We start from the raw sequence: 23,473 nt of genomic DNA, 5'->3' as shown, positions 1-23,473 counted from the left end.
GCTTTCATTTAGAATCTAGTCTAATGTGTTCAATGAATAAGATGAATTAAACAAAATAATGCATTGCAACTAGATCTTACTTGAATCTTCACATGATCGGGGTACTAAAAAAGAAGAAAACAATAATGTACTTGTTTTACATCACACATTTGTTATATAATGTTCCTACATACAGTGGATATAAAAAGTCTACACACCCCTGTAAAATGTCAGGTTTCTGTGATGTAATAAAATGAGACAAAGATAAATCATTTCAGAGCTTTTTCCACCTTTAATGTGACCTATAAACTGTACAACTCAATTGAAGAACAAACTGAAATCTTTTAGGTGGAGGGAAGAAAAAAAAAAAACTAAAATAATGTGGCCGCATAAGTGTGCACATCCTCTTGTAACTGGGGATGTAGCCGTGTTCAGAATTAAGCAATCACATTCAATATCATGTTAAATAGAAGTCAGCATACACCTGCCATCATTTAAAGTGCCTCTGATTAACCCCAAAGAAAGTTCTGCTGCTCTAGTTGGTCTTTCCTGAAATTTTCTTAGTCTCATCCCACAGCAAAAGCCATGGTCCACAGACAGATTCCAAAGCATCAGAGGGATCTCATTGTTAAAAGGTATCAGTTAGAAGAAGGGTACAAAAGAATTTCCAAGGCATTAGATATACCATGGAACACAGTGAAGACAGTCATCATTAAGTGGAGAAAATATGGCACAAAATTACCTCCAAAACTGATGAAAAGACGAGAAGAAAACTGGTCTGGGAGGCTACCAAAAGGTCTACAGCGACATTAAAGGAGCTGCAGGAATATCTGGCAAGTACTGGCTGTGTGGTACACGTGACAACAAACTCCCGGATTCTTCATATGTCTGGGCTATGGGGTAGAGTGGCAAGACGAAAGCCTTTTCTTACAAAGAAAAACATCCAAGCCAGGCTATATTTTGTAAAAACACATCTGAAGTCTCCCAAAAGCATGTGGGAAAAAGTATTATGGTCTGATGAAACCAAGGTTGAACTTTTTGGCCATAATTCCAAAAGATATGTTTGGCGCAAAAACAACACTGCACATCACCCCAACATCACCAAAAGAACAGCATGCCCACAGTGAAGTATGGTGGTGGCAGCATCATGCTTTGGGGCTGTTTTTCTTCAGCTGGAACTGGGGCCTTAGTTAAGCTAGAGGGAATTATGAACAGTTCCAAATACCAGTCAATATTGGCACAAAACCTTCAGGCTTCTGCTAGAAAGCTGAACATGAAGAGGAACGTCATTCTTCAGCATGACAACGACCAAAAGCATACATTCAAGTCAACAAAGGAATGGCTTCACCAGAAGAAGATTAAAGTTTTGGAATAGACCAGCCAGAGCCCAGACCTGAATCCGATTGAAAATCTGTGGGGTAATATGAAGAGGGCTGTGCACAGGAGATGACCATGCTATCTGACAGATTTGGAGTGTTTTTGCAAAGAAGAGTGGGCAAATCTTGCCAAGTTAAAATGTGCAATGCTGATAGACTCATACCCAAAAAGACTGAGTGCTGTAATAAAATCAAAAGGTGCTTCAAAAAAAGTATTAGTTTAAGGGTCCATTCACACGTTCGCAATTTCGTTCCGGAATTGCGGACCCATTCAATTCTATGGGGCAGCACGAAGTGCTGCCAGGATACGCAATTGCAGACAAGAATAGACATATTCTATTAGTGTTGGCAATGTAAGGTCCGTAAAATGCGGAACGCACATTGCCGCTGTCTGTGTTTTGCGGATCTCTGGATCCGCAAAACACGTTACGGACATCTGAATGGAGCCTAAGGGTGTGCACACGTATGCAACCTTATTATTTTATTTTTATATTTTTTCTTACCTCTACCTAAAAGATTTCAGTTTGTTTTTCAATTGAGTGGTACAGTTTATAGGTCACATTAAAAGGTGGAAAAAGTTCTGAAATGATTTATCTTTGTCTCATTTTTTTACATCACAGAAACCTGACATTTTATATCCACTGTATACCCAGCAGCTCACCTCTGCTTCTTGAGTCACCTCCTCTTCCTGGGTCTTTGACAGCTCTTCCTGGGTCTTTGACAGCTCTTCCTGGGTCTTTGACAGCTCTTCCTGTAGTTTTTCTAGGTGCTCCTGTAATTCAGTCACTTTAGCAGTCATTTCTTCTTCTCGTGCCTACAACAGGTCAAAACATCTTTAAGAATAAAACATATTTAGGGTGCTTTCACACATTGTTTTTTTTTGTAGCACTTTTTGCTATCGGAAACCCCAGCTCTAGATGTTAGGTGTGAACCCAGCCTTGGGCTTCAGCTGAGCGTTTTACAGCGCGTTCCTACGCGCTGTAAAACGCTCAACAGGCAAAAACCAATGATTCCCTACGGGCATGGTTCTCACCTGAGCGTTTTACAGTGCATACGAATGTGCTGTAAAATGCCCTACGCCCCAAGAAGTACAGGAGCTTCTTTGGGGCGTATTGTCGCGTGTATGCCTCTGTGGTCAATAGCAAAAACGCGCGTACGATGCGAGTTTCCAAATACAAAAACGCCCCAAAATACGCCCGATAAAAATGCCTGTAAACAGCGCTTATCGGATACGCTCAGGTTTGAACCCAGCCTTAGGGAAGTATAAAACATAGCACAAATAAGCATCTCAGTTTCCTTGGAAGCATTTTTTTTGTCTTTGTTCTTATAAAAAAAAAAAAAAAATATGCCACTTTTGGCGATTTTGATAACACCTTCTCTATAGGTGATAAACGCCATGAAGAAAAAAAATTGTGGTAAGTTGCACTGAATGAAAAAAATAATAATAATATAAAAAAAAAAAAATGCCAGTGTGTAATTCACGAGTGTAAGGACCCTTACAGGATCCAAAAGCAAGTACTACATGATGCAACATAAACCATGAGAAAGTATCCTCCACAAGTCCCACCTCAGATCACAGGAAAAAAAAACACATTTTTAAAAAGGGCAAATTGTATAGAAGATCACAGTAAGAAAGCACACCATGCAGAACCATAGCTTGTACCTCTTGAGACCAAGCAATATAGAACAGTTTATTCCAATAAACCGAATACAGCTTTATGTGATTGAGGAAAATTCCATGTAGCTCCTGCAAAAGTATGTGTGCCATAAACTTTAATGCATAAGCTATGTAAAATTGACGCCACCATCTACACCATGCCCCTACTTATTTCTAACATAGGCTTTATATCTAACAGCCGAGTCATATTTTCTGTTTTCTAGCAGGCATTGACCTTACACAGTGCTTTGAATTATCAAGAACAGAACTGATGACCACTTCTTAGGATAGGCCATCAATATCAAATCAGTGGGTGTCGACACCCACCTTTCAGTTGACCGGTGGAGTTACAGCAAGCACCAAGTCCCCTTCATTTACTAGACACAGCTCTATCCTGTACCTTGTATTGCAGCTCAGTGCCATTTACTTATGGAGCTGTGCCTGGGGACATGGTGTTTCTCAGAGGGTCGAAACCCTTTCAATTAACAGATAGGATCCCCACTCATCTACTATCCCAAGGATAGGTCATCAATTTTGTACAGGTTGAGAACCCCTTTAACCAACAACAGAAATGAATGGTGGTCTCAGACAGGGTAGTAGATTTTGCACTCTATGGTACTGGAAACTGGTGGCTGAGACTCCAGAGGTGACAACCTGATCTACATCTATAACATGTCAGAGGATCAGTTTTGAATGGATTTCCCTTTTGAAACACTTTTATGGAAAACATGCTTAAAAGTAGTTGTCAGACACACTAAAAAATGTCAGCAATTGTCACAAAATAATAAAGTGCTCACCCATTTTCATTTCCCACTGCTTCCACTGGGTTTGTTTGGCTGCAGTGATGACATGTTTATACTCCATGTAAGCACTGCAGCCATATATAGCTACACAAGTGTTGGTGTATACGGCAAGTCATGGCTGCAGTGGCACAGAAGAGAAAAGTGTTGCTGGAAGGGGCAGGAGATGACTTGGCCAAGTATAAAATCTTTCAATATTTTATGACAATTTTTGGCTTGGGAGAACAATTTTAATAATGAGGACATTCCCTTTAAGCCAATATATGGTTGTAACTGTGCTTCACTTCAGAATTTTTGGCTAATTAGTGATGAACAGCTGATAAACCAAAACCCATAAAAAAAATAACAATAAATGTTACCTCCAAAATTTCTTCATACTTCTTGACTGTTCTTTTTAGATCATCTTCCTTCTCTGCAATCTTCTTATGGAGCTGGGTTGTTTCTATCTGATGCGACTGTATTATTTCTGCTTCAACCTCTTGCGCTTTCACTGGATCAAGCAAACATACTAACTAGTATACGATCGGTGCAGACCAATAAGACATAAATTATAGTGCATGAATGAATATACTGTAACCTTCAATATGAAATTCCTCCTTCTTTGGGTGACCTATTTATAATAGTACCAGGAATATTAAGAAGGAATTCACAAGAAAGGAATGTGATGTGAAGAACAGTGGATCTGTAAAAATACTACCAGCATTAACCACATTGTTTTGGTGAAGCATATATTACCCCTATATGAATGGCGAGGATTAACCCACAAGCCTCAGAGCCTAGCTGAAGGGACTGTGAGGACGCTGGGTCATGGCACGTGTCTTAGAAGCTGCTCACTCTTCAGTAATTGTGAATTGGAAATCACATGACCCCCCAGATATTTCAGAAGTTTCTGCTAGGGTTTATAGACACTACCATATGAGAGGTGTTTAGGTTTACAGTATGGACCAAAAGATATTTCCCATATAAGATGGGATGGGTGGTAGTTTTTTTCGGATGGATAAACCGTGCCACACAATGGTATAACTACCTGCTGTCTCTTATTTTTTCCTTTCTGCAAACTCGGGTTAGATTTTTTGTATTGTCTTCAGTAATGTTACAAAATTGGGTTGTCTGATGTTAAAGGGAACCCGTCACCTGGATTTTGTGTATAGAGCTGAGGACATGGGTTGCTAGATGGCCGCTAGCACATCCGCAATATCCAGTTCCCATAGCTCTGTGTGCTTTTATGGTGTAAAAAAAACGATTTTATACATATGCAAATTAACCTGAGATGAGTCCTGTACGTGAGATGAGTCAGGGACAGGACTCATCTCGGGTTAATTTGCATATCTATCAAATCGTTTTTTTTTACAGAATAAGAGCACACAGAGCTATAGGGACTGGGTATTGCGGATGTGCTAGCGGCCATCTAGCAACCCATGTCCTCAGCTCTATACACAAAATCCAGGTGACAGGTTCCCTTTAAGTGATGATGGAATCTGAATAAAAATTTAATAAAAAATTATAATACTGCATCATCATAATTGCACTGGTCTAGGTATTGTACATCATAACAAGCCACCTCAAGTGGCATGTGGCACATGTACAGATAAAATCGAGGCCAATCCATGCTTCAGTGTATTTGTCCTGGATGTGTGACTATTAAGGAGAACATCCTCACCCCTGTGACTCCCTAAATCCATTGGAATACAACATTTAAACATCATTTCCTGAGTTAAGCCAAATCACCCAGGATACACAGGATCACCATTGTGAAACTATCACTCTCCTGAACAGGTTGGTGATGACAGGATTAAAATATCTGATGAGACGATTACATTAACCTACAAAATAGCTTGGTCACATACATTACACACCTAGACATTTAGGTGCACCTCTAGTTTGTAGGTACTTTATACAAAATATCAAGCAGCAGAAGAGATCTTGAAATAAGAAGACAGTAGCCAGGGAATTTCAGATGATCCACACATCGTGCTCGTTTTCATTATTACACTTTATATAGGATCTAAGGGAGTCTGGGACAAAGTTTATAGACTGTAATAAAATGGTTACAGTATATAAATTGATAGTGGGCTTAAAGGGATGTCCGAAGGATTAAGACATTCTCCTGGTTGACCTACTCCGTTAGGAACAACTGTGTTAGCCAACACACTTATTTATTATGGGAAAGACCCTTTTAACAGTAGTTACTCTTAAAATGCAAGATTGCAACAGCACCAGAAGAGTATAAAATGAAGATTATTATAATAACTGCCATATAATGATTCCTTATAAACAGATATGTACTAATTTAAGAGAGTGATTTATACTGATGTCACCCATCACCACTCCATATGTAGCCATGTTTCCTTCGCAGGCAAGACTAAATATCAGACATAAGAAAAAATTCCATATTTCCGAAAATATTTATGCTTACCAATTGTCTCTTGAACAGCAATTTCAAGTTCACGCTCTTTTTGCGCCATCTGTGTGTTAAATTCCCTCATAAGTTGTTTTAAGGAAGAATTGTGCTTTAGTTCAAGATCTTCTTGTTCATGTCTATGTCAAAAGGAAACACACGAGGTAACATATTCTGTACATAGATCATGCACAAGTTAAATTTTCAAACAAACAATTAGGACATACCACACACTTACTTGATTTTCTGCTCAGCTTCTTCTAATAGTTCCTTTTTTAACAAATCTAGCTCTTGATTATGTTCCTTGCGTAAAGTCCTCAAGTCCTTCTGCAGCTTTGTTACTTCCTTGCGGAATTTTTGTATTTCCCCTTCTGCTTCTTTAAGTTTTGCCTTTAATGTGTTCTCCTGAGATTGAATTTCATCAAAAAGTACTTGGAGTTCTTCATAAGCCTTTGCCCTCTCTTCTAGTTTTTCATTACAATCTTGCAACTCTGAATCTTTCACAGCTAATTGTTCCTGTAGAGAAAGTAAAGCCTCCTGATGTTTGGAAGACAGTTGCTCCTGTTTGAGATTTTCAGTTTCCCTTTCGGTCACCAGGGACAACTCTCTCTCATTTATGATCCTTTCACTTTCACCAAGCTTCTTCTCCATTGTCTCATTTATATTTTCCAGGTCTTTGAGTCTCTTTTCCTTTAGCAGCAATTCATCTTTTAGGCTCAATAATTCACTGTCCTTCTGAAGGTGTTGCTCTTGAAGTATTGTATATTTGTTCTCAAGTTCTTCTTTTTCTTGGTTCAAGTTTGCTTGTAGTGTCTGGCCTTCGCTCTGTATCTGATCCTTAAGACCTTTTAGTTGAACTTCCAGATCTTGCTTAGATTTTTCCTTTTCTTCTAGCTGAGACATAAGCTGCTTCTTAATAGATGCAATTTTTTGCTCCGCTTTCTTCTTGAGTTCTGCAATTTTTTTTGCGCTTTCACTTGTCAGTTGCTCTCCCAATGTTTTCAAAGCCTTATCTTTGCTCTCTGTTAGCTCTATTCTTAACTGCTCCCACTCATTTTGTCTTGTGGTACTTTCTTCTTTCAAGCTTGAGATTTCATTTTCTAGCCCGAGTATTTGCTGCTGAGCTTGCACAGAGTGATTGTCTTTTTCTGAGGCAACATTTTGAATATGTGAAAGCTGTTCTATAAGTTGTCTTTTTTCATTACCCTGTTGCTGAATTTGTCTGTCTACCTCTTCCATCAAACATTGTTTTTCTTTAGATAATTTGGCAATTTCTGCCTCCAATTCCTGAATTTTTGAGTTCTGATGGTCTACGTTGGTGGTTAACTCGAGTGCTAAACTTTCCCTGTTGGCTTGATCCTTTTCAGTGTTGCTTTGAAAATTTTCAAACTCTTCTCTGACCATCTTAATTTCTCCATCTTTGCCAAGCAGTTGTTTATTAGCAATTTCAACCTTTTCTTGTAAATCTTTGATTGTTTGGTGATTTTGGGTAAACCGGGCTTCTGCTTTTTTCTTCCATTCCTCCAACTTGTTTCGTAATCTATCTGCTTCTTTTACAGAGGCAGCTTTTTCTTTATTCAGCTCTTCAATATTTGATGTCAAGTCTTGGATCTGCTTCAGTAATTGCTGATGAGTTTCATTGTGCTGGGAACTGAGAAAAGCCATCGCTTTCTCTTTTTCTTCCAAAGCCACACTGTTCTCAAGTTTTAACTTAAGTTCATTTACTTCAATGTCTCTCTCTTTTAATGTAGCATTCAAAGATGTAACAGTATTGATATTTTCTGAGAGCTCTTTTTTCAATTGTGTGATGCAAGATTCCTTTTCGTCGGCCACTTTTTGCTGGTTACCTCCCTCTTTCTGCAAAGCTTCCTTCTCTACGGAGAGAGACTTCATTTCTTCCTTCATAGCCAAAATCATATTTTCTTTTTCATGCACTTGTTGGATGCTGTGTGTCAAGGATGTATTTGCAGCCTTAAATTCATTACTTAAATGATTCATTTCAGTTTCTAACACTTGGATATTGCTAATGTGTTTTGAAACAGGTTCTCTCAATCTGCATGCTGCTTTCTCACAAACACCAATTCTGAGCATCAGTCTATTCATGTGCTCATTGTATTTATTACTTAGTCCAAATGTTAATGACTCTAACAGTATCAAAACCTCTTTGCAGCAATTTTCAAATTTCTGTTCATGTTCAAGAAGGAGTTTGTTGCACCAAGCTTCTTTCTCTAATAGCTTATTAGACAATTCTTTTGTAAGTGTAGCATACTCATTACTATGAGTAGTTTCTAGTGACTGGCATTTTTGCTCTGCTTTGCATAGCTTATCAAGCAAATCCTTAATTTCATTTTTGTTTGCGTCCACAGACTTCTGTAGGTCATCAAGTTTAGATTCACCCAAATTTTTATCGTTCACTAGTGACTTGTATTCATTTTGTACCTTATCAAGCTCAGATTTCCAGTTACTTTCACTTTGGGTCAAAGACAAGACATCAGCAGTCATCTTATTTAGCTTCTCCTGCAATTCATGGAAAGTGATTTCCAATCTATTTTTTTCATCCTTTAGTGCAGTAAATTGATTGTCCACTTCCTCCTTCTCTTTGCTGAGGTTGCTAACCAGTTGTTTAGTCTCAGTTACCTCTTGAACTTTCTCCTGAAGTTCAGCCTCATGCTTTTCCCTCAGTTCTTCCACATGTTGGCTTATCTTTTTCTCCCATTCTTGTACAGTCTCCTGTAATTCCCTTTGGTGGGCCTCTCTGACACTGACAATTTGTTCTTTATGGTTTTGTTCCAGCTGAGACAATGCATCATTAATTCCACTAGAACTTGCATGGGCCATCTCCAGCATCTTCTCATTAAATTGCTTTTCTTTATCATCTAATTCAAGTTGTTTCTTCTCCAACTCTTTTTTGAGTTTACTTTCCAGTTCAGAATATTTTTTTTTAGATATCTCTTGTATTTCTTTAATTCTTAGCTTCATTCTTTCGATTTTGTTGTCTTGACTTTTAGTTTTTGCTCGGTGTTCTTCTTGTAAGGATTCTATTTTCTTTTCTTTGGAAGACAAATTTTGGTTAAGCTTGTCAATAATTTGGTTATGAGCCTCTGTCAGCTTCTGAATTTCAGTTTCCTTATCGATAGCAGCTCTTTTCAGCTCTTCTACTTGAGATTTATACTCATTTATTTTTGTCTCAGACTGCAGTGTCATTTCATTAATATGTGTGGCCTGCTTGTCAATTTTTTCGGAAAGCTTCTTTACCTGTTTTTTATGAGAATCCAGCTCTGCAGTCAAAAGCTGCAGTTTAGATTCTTGTTCTTCAACTAATTTTTTAAGATGGTTCCTTTCTTCACTCAACTTCTCTTTTGTATCTTTTAGCTCTGTGCTATAGTTCTCTGCATCCTCTTGTGCCTTCTTCTGATATGAACAACGCAGCTCATCCAGTTGAACCGAAACAGTTTTCAACTCCCTATCAGCCTTCTGAACTGCTTCCATCAATTGCTGCTTTTCAAGTTGCAAATGTTCCATCTCCTTCTCTTTTGTGTCAAGCAAAAGCTTTAAGTGGTTAATTTCCTCCTTCAAACCTTTTTCTACCCCTTGAGTCATTATCTCCTTCTCTTTTTCAAGAGCACCAATATGGTCTTGGTGCTGCTTCTGGAGCTCAACAAGCTGACCGTTATAATCTAGTTTTATTTTCTCCATTTCGTTCTGACATTTAAAAAGATTCTGCTCAATTTCCTGACGAAGCTTTAGAGCTTCTGACAATTCAGATGAGAGGGCTTCCAGTTCTGTTTGCTTTACATCTAATTTCTCCAAGGCCTTTTCATTCATTTCTTCAATATGAGCCTGAAATGTATGCTCCTTTTCGTTTAATTGTGTATCAAATTCTTGCTGGCACTTCTCTTTTAATGCACTGATCTCTGCTTCATGTTCATGTTTTAAACCTTCAAGCTTCTCTATGAACTTTCTTTCATTGTCCTGATTATGGAGCTCAAGTTCTTGCTTGTGTTTTTCAATAATTGCAGTTATTTCTGCATTGTGCTTGTTTGTTTCACTTTCTAGACGAGTGGATAATTCTTCAGATTTTATGTCACTATCCTGAGATGTTTTTGCAAGAAAACTTTCCAATTCAAGAATTCTCTGCCAAAAGAAAAATCATGGTCTAAGTATATGACAACAAAACGTTAAGAGTTTTGCAATGCATTTTTTTTTCCATCTTTGGAAACTGCCAGGCACCCGTCAAAACCAGAAACCCCCTCCGATCCAGCACTGATGCTCCTGCTTCTTCTTCAGGCAGCTGCATGAGACTGCTGAGGCCAGTGACTGGATGCACCAGTGTTTGGGATATCACCACCATGTCCAAAACAATGTCAATGGCTGCTGACCCAGGAAGAGGGCACTAGATCAGAGGGAGCTGAGAAGGAGAGTATTATTTATTATTATTTTTTTTGACTGGCACCTGACAGTTTCAAAAACAAAAATAGTTTGGGACAACCTCTTCAACATAAAAAAAATACAGAAAATTAATAATCCACAGTGAAATGTTTCTAACAAACCAAATACCGGTATCCTGTGATTATGAAATAAGTTTGTTTCACATAGTAATTTTTTCAAGTGGTCAACTGCTTTAACATTTGAGGTATTATATTAAAGAACCTATACATTACTCAGTTATAGTCCAAACTAGATACATTTAAAATTAATGAATACATTACAAGTGTCCTTGTCACCTCCAACATTTTCAATGTCTGGGGCTTGTGGATCTCTTATGTCCACACTATATGCAAACTTCTATTTTGTTGATAGGCTTAACTCTTTTCTCTCTCTTCTACTTCTATCTCTCTGTCTGACTTTAGATTCTCGCCCCTGGGATCTCCTCCTTTCTTTCTCTTATATCTTTTCCTTTTTCTTTCACTCATGATCTTAAAGGAGTTGCGCAGGCTGTATACAGTCAGGTCCATAGATTTTGGCACATCGACACAACATGTTTGGCTCTATACACCACCACAATGGATTTGAAATGAAACGAACAAGATGTGCTTTACCTGCAGACTGTCAGCTTTAATTTGAGGGTATTTACATCCAAATCAGGTGAACGGTTTAGGAATTACAACAGTTTGCATATGTGCCTCCCACTTGTTAAGGGACCAAAAGTAATGGGACAGAATAATAATCATAAATCAAATTTTCACTTTTTAATACTTGGTTGCCAACGCCTTTTCCAATAGTGTGCGAGCATGGCCACCACTGCTGGATTGCAGCAGTATACGAGCAGTGTATAATGTGATGGAAAAAAAAAATCCAGTCATCAAAAAAGGCAATATGAACAATTACAATACATTAGTAAGTGCCTTGTATTAACTTTGTCTACATGTGAAGCAGTTCACCATTTTCCAAACTACTATAACATCCCTATTTTTTCATTTTGATAACCATTTAATGTGCTCAACACTGAGACTTTCAGGTTATTTTACTTTAAAGGGAACCTGTCTATCCACTTTGTGCTGTCCATACTAATAGGCAGAATAAAGTAGAGACAGGTGAGTTGATTTCAGCACTCTGTCATTTTGAAAGTTAAAAGTAAGAGGTTGCCGAGTACCAACATCACAATCATTGCAGACTGGGCCTGGAAAAGAGTCCCGGCCACCTGAGAAGAGTCCTGGTTATTCATGGATTCCTGCTCTCCTGCTGATGACTGACCGTCTTCTACCTAGTTTTCTCCCTTTCTCTCTAGGAGAGAACTGCCAATCATCAGCAGGGAGAGCAGGAGATTATGAATAACCAGGACTCTTCTCAGGTAGATTTGACTCTATTCCAGGCCTGGGCTGCAATGATTATGATGCTGGTTATCAGCAACCACTTACTGTTAGCTCATGAGTGACACCGCAGAAATCAAAATTTCTGTCACTACTTTACGCTATCCGTCAGGTCAGCATAAAGTTGATGCCAGGTTTTATTTAACATCATATATACCCTAGTATTGTCTGCATTGTACAGTATTAATATGATTTTACATGTTTTCTTAGTGAAAAACAATGAAAAATAGTTGGCAGAAAACATTATGCATGTGAATGGATGTGATCAAAGCACAGCAAGTGTCTTATCACCCTCGATCTAGTGTTCTAGTGTTATACAGTCAATGGTTTACGAGTCCAACAAATTACATTGTACCGTATTAATACTTCCCTTGTTAAGTATGTATTAGTTATGTTTGATCCCAGGTATGTCCTTGCACATCTCTGCATTGCTTTGGAGAAAGCAAAACGCACAAAACATATTCCTCTCCCAAGGAAATGGGGTTCCATAAGATCCCATTATTTGACTGTATATAAGGTAGGATATACCATAACAAACCACAGAACATATATGGGTATTTTTTAATCAACTCTTCATGAAGACATGTGAATTTTCCCCATTTTAGGAGAGGTTTAACCACACATTAAGAGTACTTTCACACTAGCGTTAAAGTTTTCCGGTACGCTGTGGTATTTTCTCTTGCCAAAATTCCAGAACACTTGCCGGAATGCCTGATCTGGCTTTAATTTACATTGAAATGAATTAATGCCGGATACAGGACCAAGTGTTTCCCGTTCTGCGCATGTGCAAGCCTTTAAAAATGCAAAAAATAAATAAAAAAAATACTGGTTTTCCGTATGACACCGGAGAGAAGGATCCGGTGTTTCAATGCATTTGTCAGCTGGATCCACATCTGGAAACAAATGCTATCCGTTTGCATATGAATTTCTGGATCCGGCAGACAGTTCCTGCAACGGAACTGCCTGCTGGAATCCAACAACGCAAGCGTGAAAGTACCCTAAAATTGAAAAAAATAAAAATAAAACTTTCAGAAAATGTAAATTTTTTATTGTAGATTTTGATGTGATTGGTGGGGGTCCGACACCTGGCATCCCCGCCGATCAGTTATTTTAAATGGAGGCGCTCCATGCGAGAGCTGCTTTCTCATCATTAAACTATTCATCGTCTCCCCTGCAGCGACAGCAGTTTTCCCTGTATAGCTTTCATTTTCTGTGTATATGAGGACTGCCGATTGCCATTGCTCTCCTACACTCTGAATCCCAACAGAAAACTGCTCTGACAGCTACCTGCATAGCCCTTATCTCTCAACTCCTGACAGCTCTAACACTCAATTTGATAAGATTTCAGCTATAATGAGTGTTTATCAGCCATCAGAGATGAGGACTACAGATCCTGCTGTCAGAGCTGTTCTCTGATGGGTTTTATTGCAGAGAGAGACAGCCAGGCTGTAAATACACAGAAACCAAAAGCTATACAGGGAAAATTGTTGCATTTTTTTTTATAATGACTAAATGAAAAAGCTTTTTAGCCCAAAATGAGTAAAATGCAATAATAAGTTGAAATTGCCCCCAAAAGTGTCCACAGCTTTTGCATTTTCCCGGACTAGTAGTAGTTTTTATAAAAATCATTTTGGGGTACATATAATGTATTAAAATAAACTTTTATTATTTCTTTGGGAAGAAAAAAACCCCATCAATTTCAACATTGCTTTTTGGGATTTATTTTCACAGCATTCACTGCGTTGTGTGAATAATATATAAACTGTATTCTGTGGGTCAATAGATTATGAAGATGATGACAAATGTATATAGTTTTCATTGTGCAAGTAGTAAAACATAATAACACTTTTTACTAAATAATTGTTGTGCCGCCACATTCCAAGATCCCAAAACCTTTTGTTTTTCTGATGGCGTAACTGTGTGAGGACTTGTTTTTTTTGCAATACGATTTGTAGTTTTATTACTACCACCTATGATTGACTTTTAGTGTGGGTTTACACTAGCGTTAGGGATTCAGTTATGGCTTCCCGTTATAACAGAAAATAACGGAATCCATAGGATGGAATGCAAAACGGAAGCCTCTAAGAGGCTCCGTCCTAATAGAAGTCTATGGAAAAACATAACTGAACCGTCTGGGTCCCGTTATGCAAGACGGAAAACAAAGTCCCGTCAACAGGACTTTGTTTCCGTCTTGCATAACGGGACCCAGAGAGCCTCTTAAAGGCTTCCGCTTTACATTCCGTCATAATGCAAGTCTAGATGGAGTCTTATGGATTTAGTAATTTTTCGTTATAACGGAAAGCCATAACGGACTCCATAACGCTAGTGTGAACCCGCCCTTATTCTGTTTTTGGTAGATGAGCTGAATGGAAAAAAGCAAGTCTGGTAATAATTTTTTATTTTACTTGTTTTCTGTGACCTATAAATAATGTATTACACTTTCAGCATGGGTCGTTACAGGTGCAGCATATCTAGGGTTTCTCAGCAAAAAATATCTCCCTCAAGTTTAAGGGAGTGTGGTTACCAGGGTATGGCTTAACAATTGGGGGTTATTTGATACCAATGATTTCTTCATTAAAAAATAAAAAAAATTATGCCATTTAATCTCTTAAGGACTGGGCCCTATTTTAATTTTTGCAGTTTTGATTCTTCCTCCCCACATTCCAATAGTTATAACTTTTGAAATGTTCTGTTTACATAGTCATATCTTGTAGTCATGTCTTTTATAGAAAAAAAAAAATAAAAAAAATTTGTGGGGTAAAATTGAATTTTTTTTTTTTAAATAAATCAAATAAATCCCCCATATCCCCCGTAATGCCATACATGTACAATATTAGGAGTTAAGATTTCATCCCCTTCCTCCAGAGAGTGTTTCATTTTTGCGGTTTGGTTTTTCACTCACTGTTTTAATGGGGCCATAACCTTTTTATTTTTCCATTCAAAAAAGCTGTATGAGGGCTTGATTTTTGTGGGACAAGTTGTACTTTCTAATGTCAACATTTAATATTGCATTTGGGTAGTTTTAAAAAATATATAATTTTTTCTTAGCCATATTCTGACCTCTAACTTTTTTGTAGTTATGTGTACAGAGCGGTGTGAGGGCTAAATTTTTTTGGGCTGGGCAATCTGTACTTTTCACTGATACCATTTAAGGGTACTTCTACACTGGCGTTAGAAGAATCCGGCAGGCTGTTCCATTGCTGGAACTGACTGCCGCATCCGGAAAGCTGTATGCAAACGGATACCATTTGTTTCCGGATGCGTCTGACAAATGCATTGAAATACCGGATCAGCCTCTCCGAAGGCTTGCGGAAAAACAGATCCGGGAGACCGGATCAGTCTTTCCAGAACACGGGTACCAGATCCGGCATTAATACATTTCAAATCGAAATGAATGCCGGCAAGTGTTCCAGAATTTTGGCAGGTATCGGAACTGAAGACATTCTGATGCATACTGAGCGGATTGCTTTCCATTCAGAACGCATTAGGACAAAACGGAAGCATTTTTTTCCGATATTAAGCCCTATGACTGAACTTAATACCGGAAAACTTTAACACTAGTGTGAAAGTACCCTTAGCGTGTGAATGACTTTTTGGTCACTTTTCATTAGATTTTTTGGGTAAGGTGAAGCAACTGTGAATCTCCATTTAGATTTTTTTTCTCCGTTTTGCAGTTTGCGGCATGGGATAAATATTTTAACATTATGGGTATTTTTGCACGTGCTGAAGTTTATTTTTTAAGGGGGTGATGTATTTCTGGAGTGTAATAATATTACAGGCTATAGCTACTAGAAATGGTTTGTTGATCCAGGGACTTATCCGATTGCCTGATTGGAGTCGGGAAGGAATTTTTTTTATTAGGGAAAATTGGTTTCTACCTGACAATTTTTCTTTTTTTTTGCCTTCCTCTAGGTCAACTTGCAGGTTAACAGGCCGAACTGTATGGACAAATGTCTTTTTTCGGCCTTATATACTATGGTACCATGTTACTATGTTATGAGTTTGGCAAATGCCAGGAAACGTTAATTCTGGCAACTGTAAAGTTTTATCGGAAGATGGAGCTGTTTTTCAGGGGTTAACCTAGAGTCCATAGCTCTAGTGAAGGGAAATATTACTGTTTCAGCCAGGGCGTAGCTAAAAGGTGCATGGGCCCAGGTGCAAGAGTTTAGCTTGGCCCCCCTTCCCTCAGTGCTTTGTGGCCTGGGGGCCAGGAAGCACATTGCCTTCATGCGGCCTGAGGTAAAAATTAAAATGGCACCCTCCTTCCCATACCAAATTCTTGACCTAACCCCTTTCCTCCAGCCAGAGGTGTAACTTAAGAGCATGCACTTTCTATAATACTGGTGTCTTCTTATGTGGCACAAAGGTCTTTGGGCCCACTCAGGCTCCTGGGCCTAGTAGCGACTGCTACCTCTTCACCTCCAATAGCTACGCCCCTGGTTTCAGAATATCAAGACATTTTGGACAATTGTGTGCTTCTAACCATTCTGATCCAGCATGACTGTGCTCCATTGCTCAAAGGGAGGTCTATAAAGGCATGGTTGGGAGAGTTTGGTGTGTAAGAACTTGATTAGCCGCACACAAAGCCCTGACCCCAGTGAACACCCTTTGGATGAACTAGAATGACGAGCCAGGACATGTCATCTAATATCAATGCCTGGCCTCACAAATCCTTTTCTGCATGACTGGGCAATAATTCCTGCAAATACACTCCAAAATCTTGTAGAAAGCCCTCCCAGAAGAATGGAGGCTGTATTAATGCCTATGGTTTTAAAATGGGAGGACATAAACATGTAGGAGTTTATGTGTAGGTGTCCCAAATAGTTTTGTCCATATGATGCAGTGATTTGAATGCTGGTAAACAACCATGTTAAGTTTTCAATTAATGGCCAAATGAGCTGCAGCGGGGTGAATAAATGGTCAAGTGCTCATCTTCTCACTGTTTCTTTTTTTGTTTTTTTGCCCCATTGGTGACAAATCAGAGAAGCAAGTATGCACTGTTCTACTTTTCTCCTCTCCTTGCAGCCTGTCAGCATGCCCCCCACTCATCCTAAATGCTGGATGTGATCACAGTCATCGGAAGAAAGGCTCAGGAAGGCAATATATCAGGCTACAACTCTGATTTTACTTTAAAGCTGACAATCGATCTTTAAAATGAGATCAGGATATAGGTGTCATAAAACCAGAGATGCAGCCTTTTGAAATTGGATTGGGAGTGAGAGTGCAGGTTTATGCAGCTCTCACTTGGATGGGTTTCTTAGGTATAAAAACCAGTCCTCAGAACTGCCCCTCCCCTGCAGCCACACAGCTCAAATTGCATTTGTTTAAAACAGAATGGTCCTCTCCTGTCTGAAAGTACAGTGTTCGGGGTGATCATTGAGGTTAAAGAGGCCCTGTCACCTCTCCTGACATGTTTTAGTAACACCCTGCATTCCTCATGTAATAATTCTGGTCAACTATTCCTATGACTATGCTGTGCAACTCTTATTATTACTGCTGTAAGTTATGAATGAATTGCTAGCAGTTTTCAGTGAAGGTCCAGATGGATATAAACAGTTGGGTGGTGGGGTCCCTGTCCATTGACACTGGCAGTATTGATTGGATGATGCCAGGATAGGGACACACCACAACTGGTAACACCCATCTGGACCATCATTGCAAACTGCTAGAAATTCATACATAACTTCCAGAAGGAACAATAAAGGAATAGCACAACAATAGATGCTCCCAAATGGTTATTCAAAGGAGGATGCAAGCAGTTGCTAAAAAATAAATGTCATGATAGGTTACAGGTCCTCTTTAAACCCACTTTCTGTCCCATGAGATGTTCACGCTGCTGTCAATTACTTTATCTTGCTTTAAAGGGCATGTGTAAGCAGATTTGTACCTATGAAACTGACTGAGCTGTTGCATGTGCACTTGGCAGCTGAAGCCATCTCTGTTGGTCCCATAGTCATACAGTATGTGCCCACATTAGAGTTGTTGCGATACCAAATTTTTTATTCGATTTCGATACCATAAAAAAGTATTGAGATACTCGATACCATTCAGCATTTGAAAGCACTGAGCCACCAATGATTTTAATACTGGGGGGGGGGGGGGGTGCACTGTGCCACCAATGATAATTAACCTTTAATACAGAAGGTGGGTACTGGCAGCAAATCAGCAGCCGTAAGCCCCTCAGGTGCCGCACCTGAGGGGTTAACTGCAGCTGATTGCAGCTCCCTGTCAGAGGCAGGGTGCAGGCAATGTGATTCTGTGATTCTGCTGCCGGCACCTGTCTCCTGTATTAAAAGCTAAAGACTACCTTTCGTGGGTTCGGACATAGTTAAGTTACCAGGCTACATAGAGCGGCGCCCAGGGATCTCCCTGCACCTACTATTATTCCTGGGCGCTGCTCCGTTCGCCCGCTGTGCCTGAGTTACAGTCTCCTGTTCCGTATGCTAATTACTACTATCGGAGCAATGGGGAGGAGACATCAGCTTCTGTTCTGGGCGTTCCGAGAAGAAACGCCCAGGAGAGAAGCTGATGTCTCCTCCCCATCGCTCCAATAGTAATTAGCATACGGAGCAGGAGACTGTAACTGGGGCACAGCGGGCGAACGGAGCGGCGCCCAGGAATAATAGTAGGTGCAGGAAGATCCCTGTGCGCCGCTCTATGTAGCCTGGTAACTTAACTATGTCCGAACCCATAACAAAGGTCCTCCTATCATTGGTGGCGCAGTGCGCCCGCCCCTCCTCCGCCCCCCTTTCCCCAATGGTGGCAGGGGCACAGGGGGAGGGAGAGAGAGACTGCTTCCTTCCCCCCTTTGCCGTTGAGGGAACACAGAGCGCTGACAGCAGCGCGCTCATGTTCTGTGATACTAGACTGCACAGCAGCGTAGCCCAGTATCGAAAAAATGGAAATCCCGATATCGTATCGATACCAGGACAAAAGTATCGATTGGGTATCGAAATTTTGATACCTGCAACAACCCTAGCCCACAGAGCTGAGAAAAATGATATTTTAATATATGCAAATTATCTTCTAGGACCAACAGGGGGCTTTCTCTGCAACTGCCGCACCCTCTCCACTTTGAATGACAGGGCCGGGCTTGACAACATTTTTACTGCCTGCCCCAGTCAATCAAAGTGGAGGGTGCTGCAGTTGAAGAGAGAGCAGAGCCTCTAGGTGTACCGGCAACACCCTCATTGCTCCTAGAGGCTCAATTGCATATACGAAGAAAAAAAAAATCTGCAACGTGGGCACATATGAACATGGGACCAACACAGATGCCTTCAGCTGCCAATGTACAGGTCAGCCAGTTTTATAGGTACAAATCTCCTGACAGATGTCCTTTAAACTGCAGCTCTGCTTCGTATAAGCACTAGCCCAACAAAAGGGTGACACAAGGGTTCTCCTATTAATGGTGTGAATACACCCGCGTTCTGAAATAATTTGAAAAGTGGAACACTTCTGTGTACAATCAAAGGGTCTTAAAGCCCTTATTTCCAATCAGTCTGAATAAAAAATGAAAATTTACAGACATTAAAATAAAAAATAAAGATAATTTTAGATATACTTAATTAAGCTGTCAAAAGAGAATGTAACTTACCGTTCTACATTCCTCAAGTTCTTGCTGCATTTCTTGAAGCTGATTTTCAGTTTGTGTTTGAATGGCTTTCTTCTGAAGTTCCATCTCTTCTAAAGCAAGTAATGCTTGCTGTTCCTTTTCTTGCATAGTCATCACATGCTCCTCTTGACTCTTTGTCTGTGGAGAAACAAAGAAAAAGACCAGTAAGTGTAAAACGGAAATACTTTTTATTAGCATGTAATAGACACCTCTTACAGCTGGAGAGACTCTATAAATGTAAGTTACAGGAGGAAGAGGAAACAGAAATTCACAAGAAAGAATAGGGGGGAAAAAAAGGAGTTCATAACAAGCTCTGCCTCTAATGCCACCAGATGTAAGGCAGCTATCCTATAATATAAAGTCAGTGTTCAGCTCTTTAAGGCTACTTTCACACTAGCGTTCGGGCGGATCCGTTCTGAACGGATCCGCTCATAATAATGCAGACGGAGGCTCCGTTCAGAACGGATCCGTCTGCATTATTTTTAGCATAGAACAGCTAAGTGTGAAAATAGCCTAGTACGGATCCGTCCAGACTTTCAATGTAAAGTCAATGGGGGACGGATCCGCTTGAAGATTGAGCCACATTGTGGCATCTTCAAACGGATCCGTTCCCATTGACTTACATTGAAAGTCTGGACGGATCCGCACGCCTCCGCACGGCCAGACGGACACCCGAACGCTGCAAGCAGCGTTCAGCTGTCCGCCTGTCCGTGCGGAGGCGAGCGGAGCGGAGGCTGAACGCCGCAAGACTGATGCAGTCTGAGCGGATCCGCCTCCATTCAGACTGCATCAGGGCTGGACGGCTGCGTTCGGGTCCGCTCGTGAGCTCCTTCAAACGGAGCTCACGAGCGGACCAGCGAACGCTAGTGTGAAAGCAGCCTAAATAAGCCTTGAGACATGACCCAGATATTAAATAAGCCAGCACCTCATCTGCAGACAGCTGTTTCAGGGTGATTGCCCTTCATCAGTGCAGTGCAGCGCAGAGCGTACTGGCTTAAAGGGGTTGTCCCCCTTCACTAAGTGGTATTTATCATTTAGAGAAAGTTAATACAAGGCACTTACTAATGTATTGTTATTGTCCATATTGCTTCCTTTGCTGGCTGGATTCATTTTTCCATCACATTATACACTGCGTGTTTCCATGGTTACAGACCACCCAGCAATCCATCAGTGGTGGTTGTGTTTGCACACTCTAGGAGAACGCATCCGCCTCTCTGGTGGCTGGGACCATGGGAGCACACATAGGCTAGTACTTTTTCCTATATTGTACAAGCACGACCAACACTGTTGGATTGCAGTGTGGTCTGTAACCATGGAAACGGGCAGTGTATAATGTGATGGAAAAATGAATCCAGCCAGCAAAGGAAGCAATATGGATAATGACAATACATTAGTAAGCAGCTTGTATTAACTTTCTCTACATGATAAATGCCACTTGCGGAAGTGAGACAATCCCTTTAACTGTGTGAGAGGCCTGTCAGGATCTGGGGGGTACTATCTCTCCTTGGGGAGAGAGCACCTTAATAAGGCAGTTATCCTATAAGTCAATGTTCAGCTCTTTAAAGAAGCCTTGAGACATGACTTGGATATTAAATAAGCCAGCACCTCATCTGCAGACAGCTGTTTCAGGGTGGTTGCCCCTTATCAGTGCAGAGCAGAGAGTACTGGCTTAACTGGATGAGAGGTCTGTCAGGATTTGGAGGGGGTACTATCGCTCCTTGGGGAGAGAGTGCCTTAATCGGCGTGAGGAGACATATAGACCATTCATGCTCCTCTGGAATTCTGGGAGGGAAGGAATGCAAATGAGCTCGTAACAAGCTTATTAAGAGCTCATTTGCATCCCTTCCCCCCCAGAATTCCAGAGGAGCATGAATGGCTTATAAATCTCCTCACGCCGATTAAGGCACTCTCTCCCCAAGGACAGTTAGTAATCCCCAAGAAAGAATATTACAAGTTATATTTAGTAGATTTCTGAAGAAAGATTGTTGATCCAGGAAAATATTCAGATCCTAGATTTGGAGTTGTGAAGAAGTGTTTGTCCCTAAAATGATGAAAATTGGCTTCCATCTCACAAGGGTTTTTTGCCTTCCTCGGGATCAACGTTGCAAGAGAATAATGCTGAACTGGATGGACGGAAGTATTTTTTTTAGCCTTACGAACTACGTTACAACTTAGGCTACTTTCACACTAGCGTTCGGGCGGATCCGTTCTGAACGGATCCGCTCATAATAATGCAGACGGAGGCTCCGTTCAGAACGGATCCGTCTGCATTATATTAGCAAAAAAAAGCTAAGTGTGAAAATAGCCTGGGACGGATCCGTCCAGACTTTCAATGTAAAGTCAATGGGGGACGGATCCGCTTGAAGATTGAGCCACATTGTGGCATCTTCAAACGGATCCGTCCCCATTGACTTACATTGAAAGTCTGGACGGATCCGCACGGATCCGCACGCCTCCGAACGGCCAGGCGGACACCCGAACGCTGCAAGCAGCGTTCAGCTGTCCGCCTGTCCGTGCGGAGGCGAGCGGAGCGGAGGCTGAACGCCGCCAGACTGATGCAGTCTGAGCGGATCCGCCTCCATTCAGACTGCATCAGGGCTGGACGGCTGCGTTCGGGTCCGCTCGTGAGCTCCTTCAAACGGAGCTCACGAACGGAAACCCGAACGCTAGTGTGAAAGTAGCCTTAATGGTACATATTCCTTATGTAGACACATATAAGGTTTCAGTGAAAATAGTACAATGTTGTAATATACTGTGGGGCAGATTTACTAATCCTGTAGATGGCTTTACCTTTCCAGGCTGGGCCTGCAGCAAATTTATCACAGGGGGTCCGGATGGGTGATAAATCTGCTGCAGGGACAGACCCTTTTCTCTGACTCTGTACCAACTATTGGTTGGCTTACTTTGAGACAAAATTTGAATCCAGAATAGTGGAGCAAAATGTTTCTTCTTAGGCCATACCCCCTTTACAGTAAGCTATGCCCCTTTTCGGACTAGGTGCAGAAAATGTCTCTAGATATCTAGCATCTAGATGAGCCAAATTGTGATGCCTTTTGGTGCAATTTATGACAACATCTAGGGGCACTGACATTAGTAAATGTGTGGCTGTGTCTTGTTAAAGGGAACCTGTCACCGGGATTTGGTGTATAGAGCTGAGGACATGGGTTGCTAGATGGCCGCTAGCACATCCGCAATACCCAGTCCCCATAGCTCTGTATGCTTTTATTGGGTAAAAAAACCGATTTGATACATATGCAAATTAACCTGAGATGAGTCCGAGCTTGAAAATATGACTCTTGTCTGGTCACACAAGCAAGATATGACTCGTTAATTTGCATAAAAGGCGGAAAGTACAAAAATGCATAATACTTATTGAATTTGTCTGCAAATGAAATTAAAAAGTGTAATTTATATGCTTAGGGTAACACAATGAACATTTAGAAACACTCAGTGAGGGTAGCATAGTAGAGGTGACAGGTTCCCTTTAACATCCACAGGCAGGAAACCTGTTCTGATAATACACTTCAACTACACATGTTAAGTGCATGAGAGCCATGCACCTGGACAGCAAGAATTTCTATTCAGTGACCGCAAGCTGCAATCTTAAAAATGGAGAGGAAATGAATCCATATCTTTGGACAGTGCTCTTTCTTACGTGTAGGCTGGTTGGGTGTGCTTAATTTCTGCTCCACTAGGCCCCATCATTTATCAATTCTTCCAAATTACTTGTAACATATTTGAAGATCTGAAAAATACCTCCTGTCACATTTCCAATTAGATCCAAGATTTTGGCTCCTGCTCCTTATTTGCCTGTACTCATCTCTAATGCTTTAGTGTTTAG

At 40.5% G+C, this 23,473-nt stretch overlaps 1 protein-coding gene across 4 annotated transcripts in view; it reads right to left on the bottom strand.

Annotated features, from left to right (window-relative positions):
- Positions 1 to 23,473, bottom strand: part of GOLGA4 (golgin A4) — a 122,110-nt gene that overhangs the window by 29,452 nt on the left and 69,185 nt on the right. For all 4 annotated transcript variants that reach the window (XM_044293480.1, XM_044293481.1, XM_044293482.1 and 1 more), the window contains 6 exons: positions 19,615 to 19,770; positions 6,449 to 10,344; positions 6,229 to 6,350; positions 4,172 to 4,302; positions 2,017 to 2,169; positions 81 to 104 (listed from right to left, as the gene is read on the bottom strand). In XM_044293480.1, the coding sequence (XP_044149415.1) occupies positions 81 to 104; positions 2,017 to 2,169; positions 4,172 to 4,302; positions 6,229 to 6,350; positions 6,449 to 10,344; positions 19,615 to 19,770 (4,482 nt within the window). The remainder of the gene's footprint in view (positions 1 to 80; positions 105 to 2,016; positions 2,170 to 4,171; positions 4,303 to 6,228; positions 6,351 to 6,448; positions 10,345 to 19,614; positions 19,771 to 23,473) is intronic.

The sequence above is a fragment of the Bufo gargarizans genome, chromosome 5 (assembly GCF_014858855.1).
Source record: "Bufo gargarizans isolate SCDJY-AF-19 chromosome 5, ASM1485885v1, whole genome shotgun sequence".
In the NCBI taxonomy this organism is placed as follows: Eukaryota; Metazoa; Chordata; class Amphibia; order Anura; family Bufonidae; genus Bufo; species Bufo gargarizans.
The sequence above is the reverse complement of the archived record's forward strand: the minus strand, read 5'-3'. Positions and strand labels throughout refer to the sequence as shown.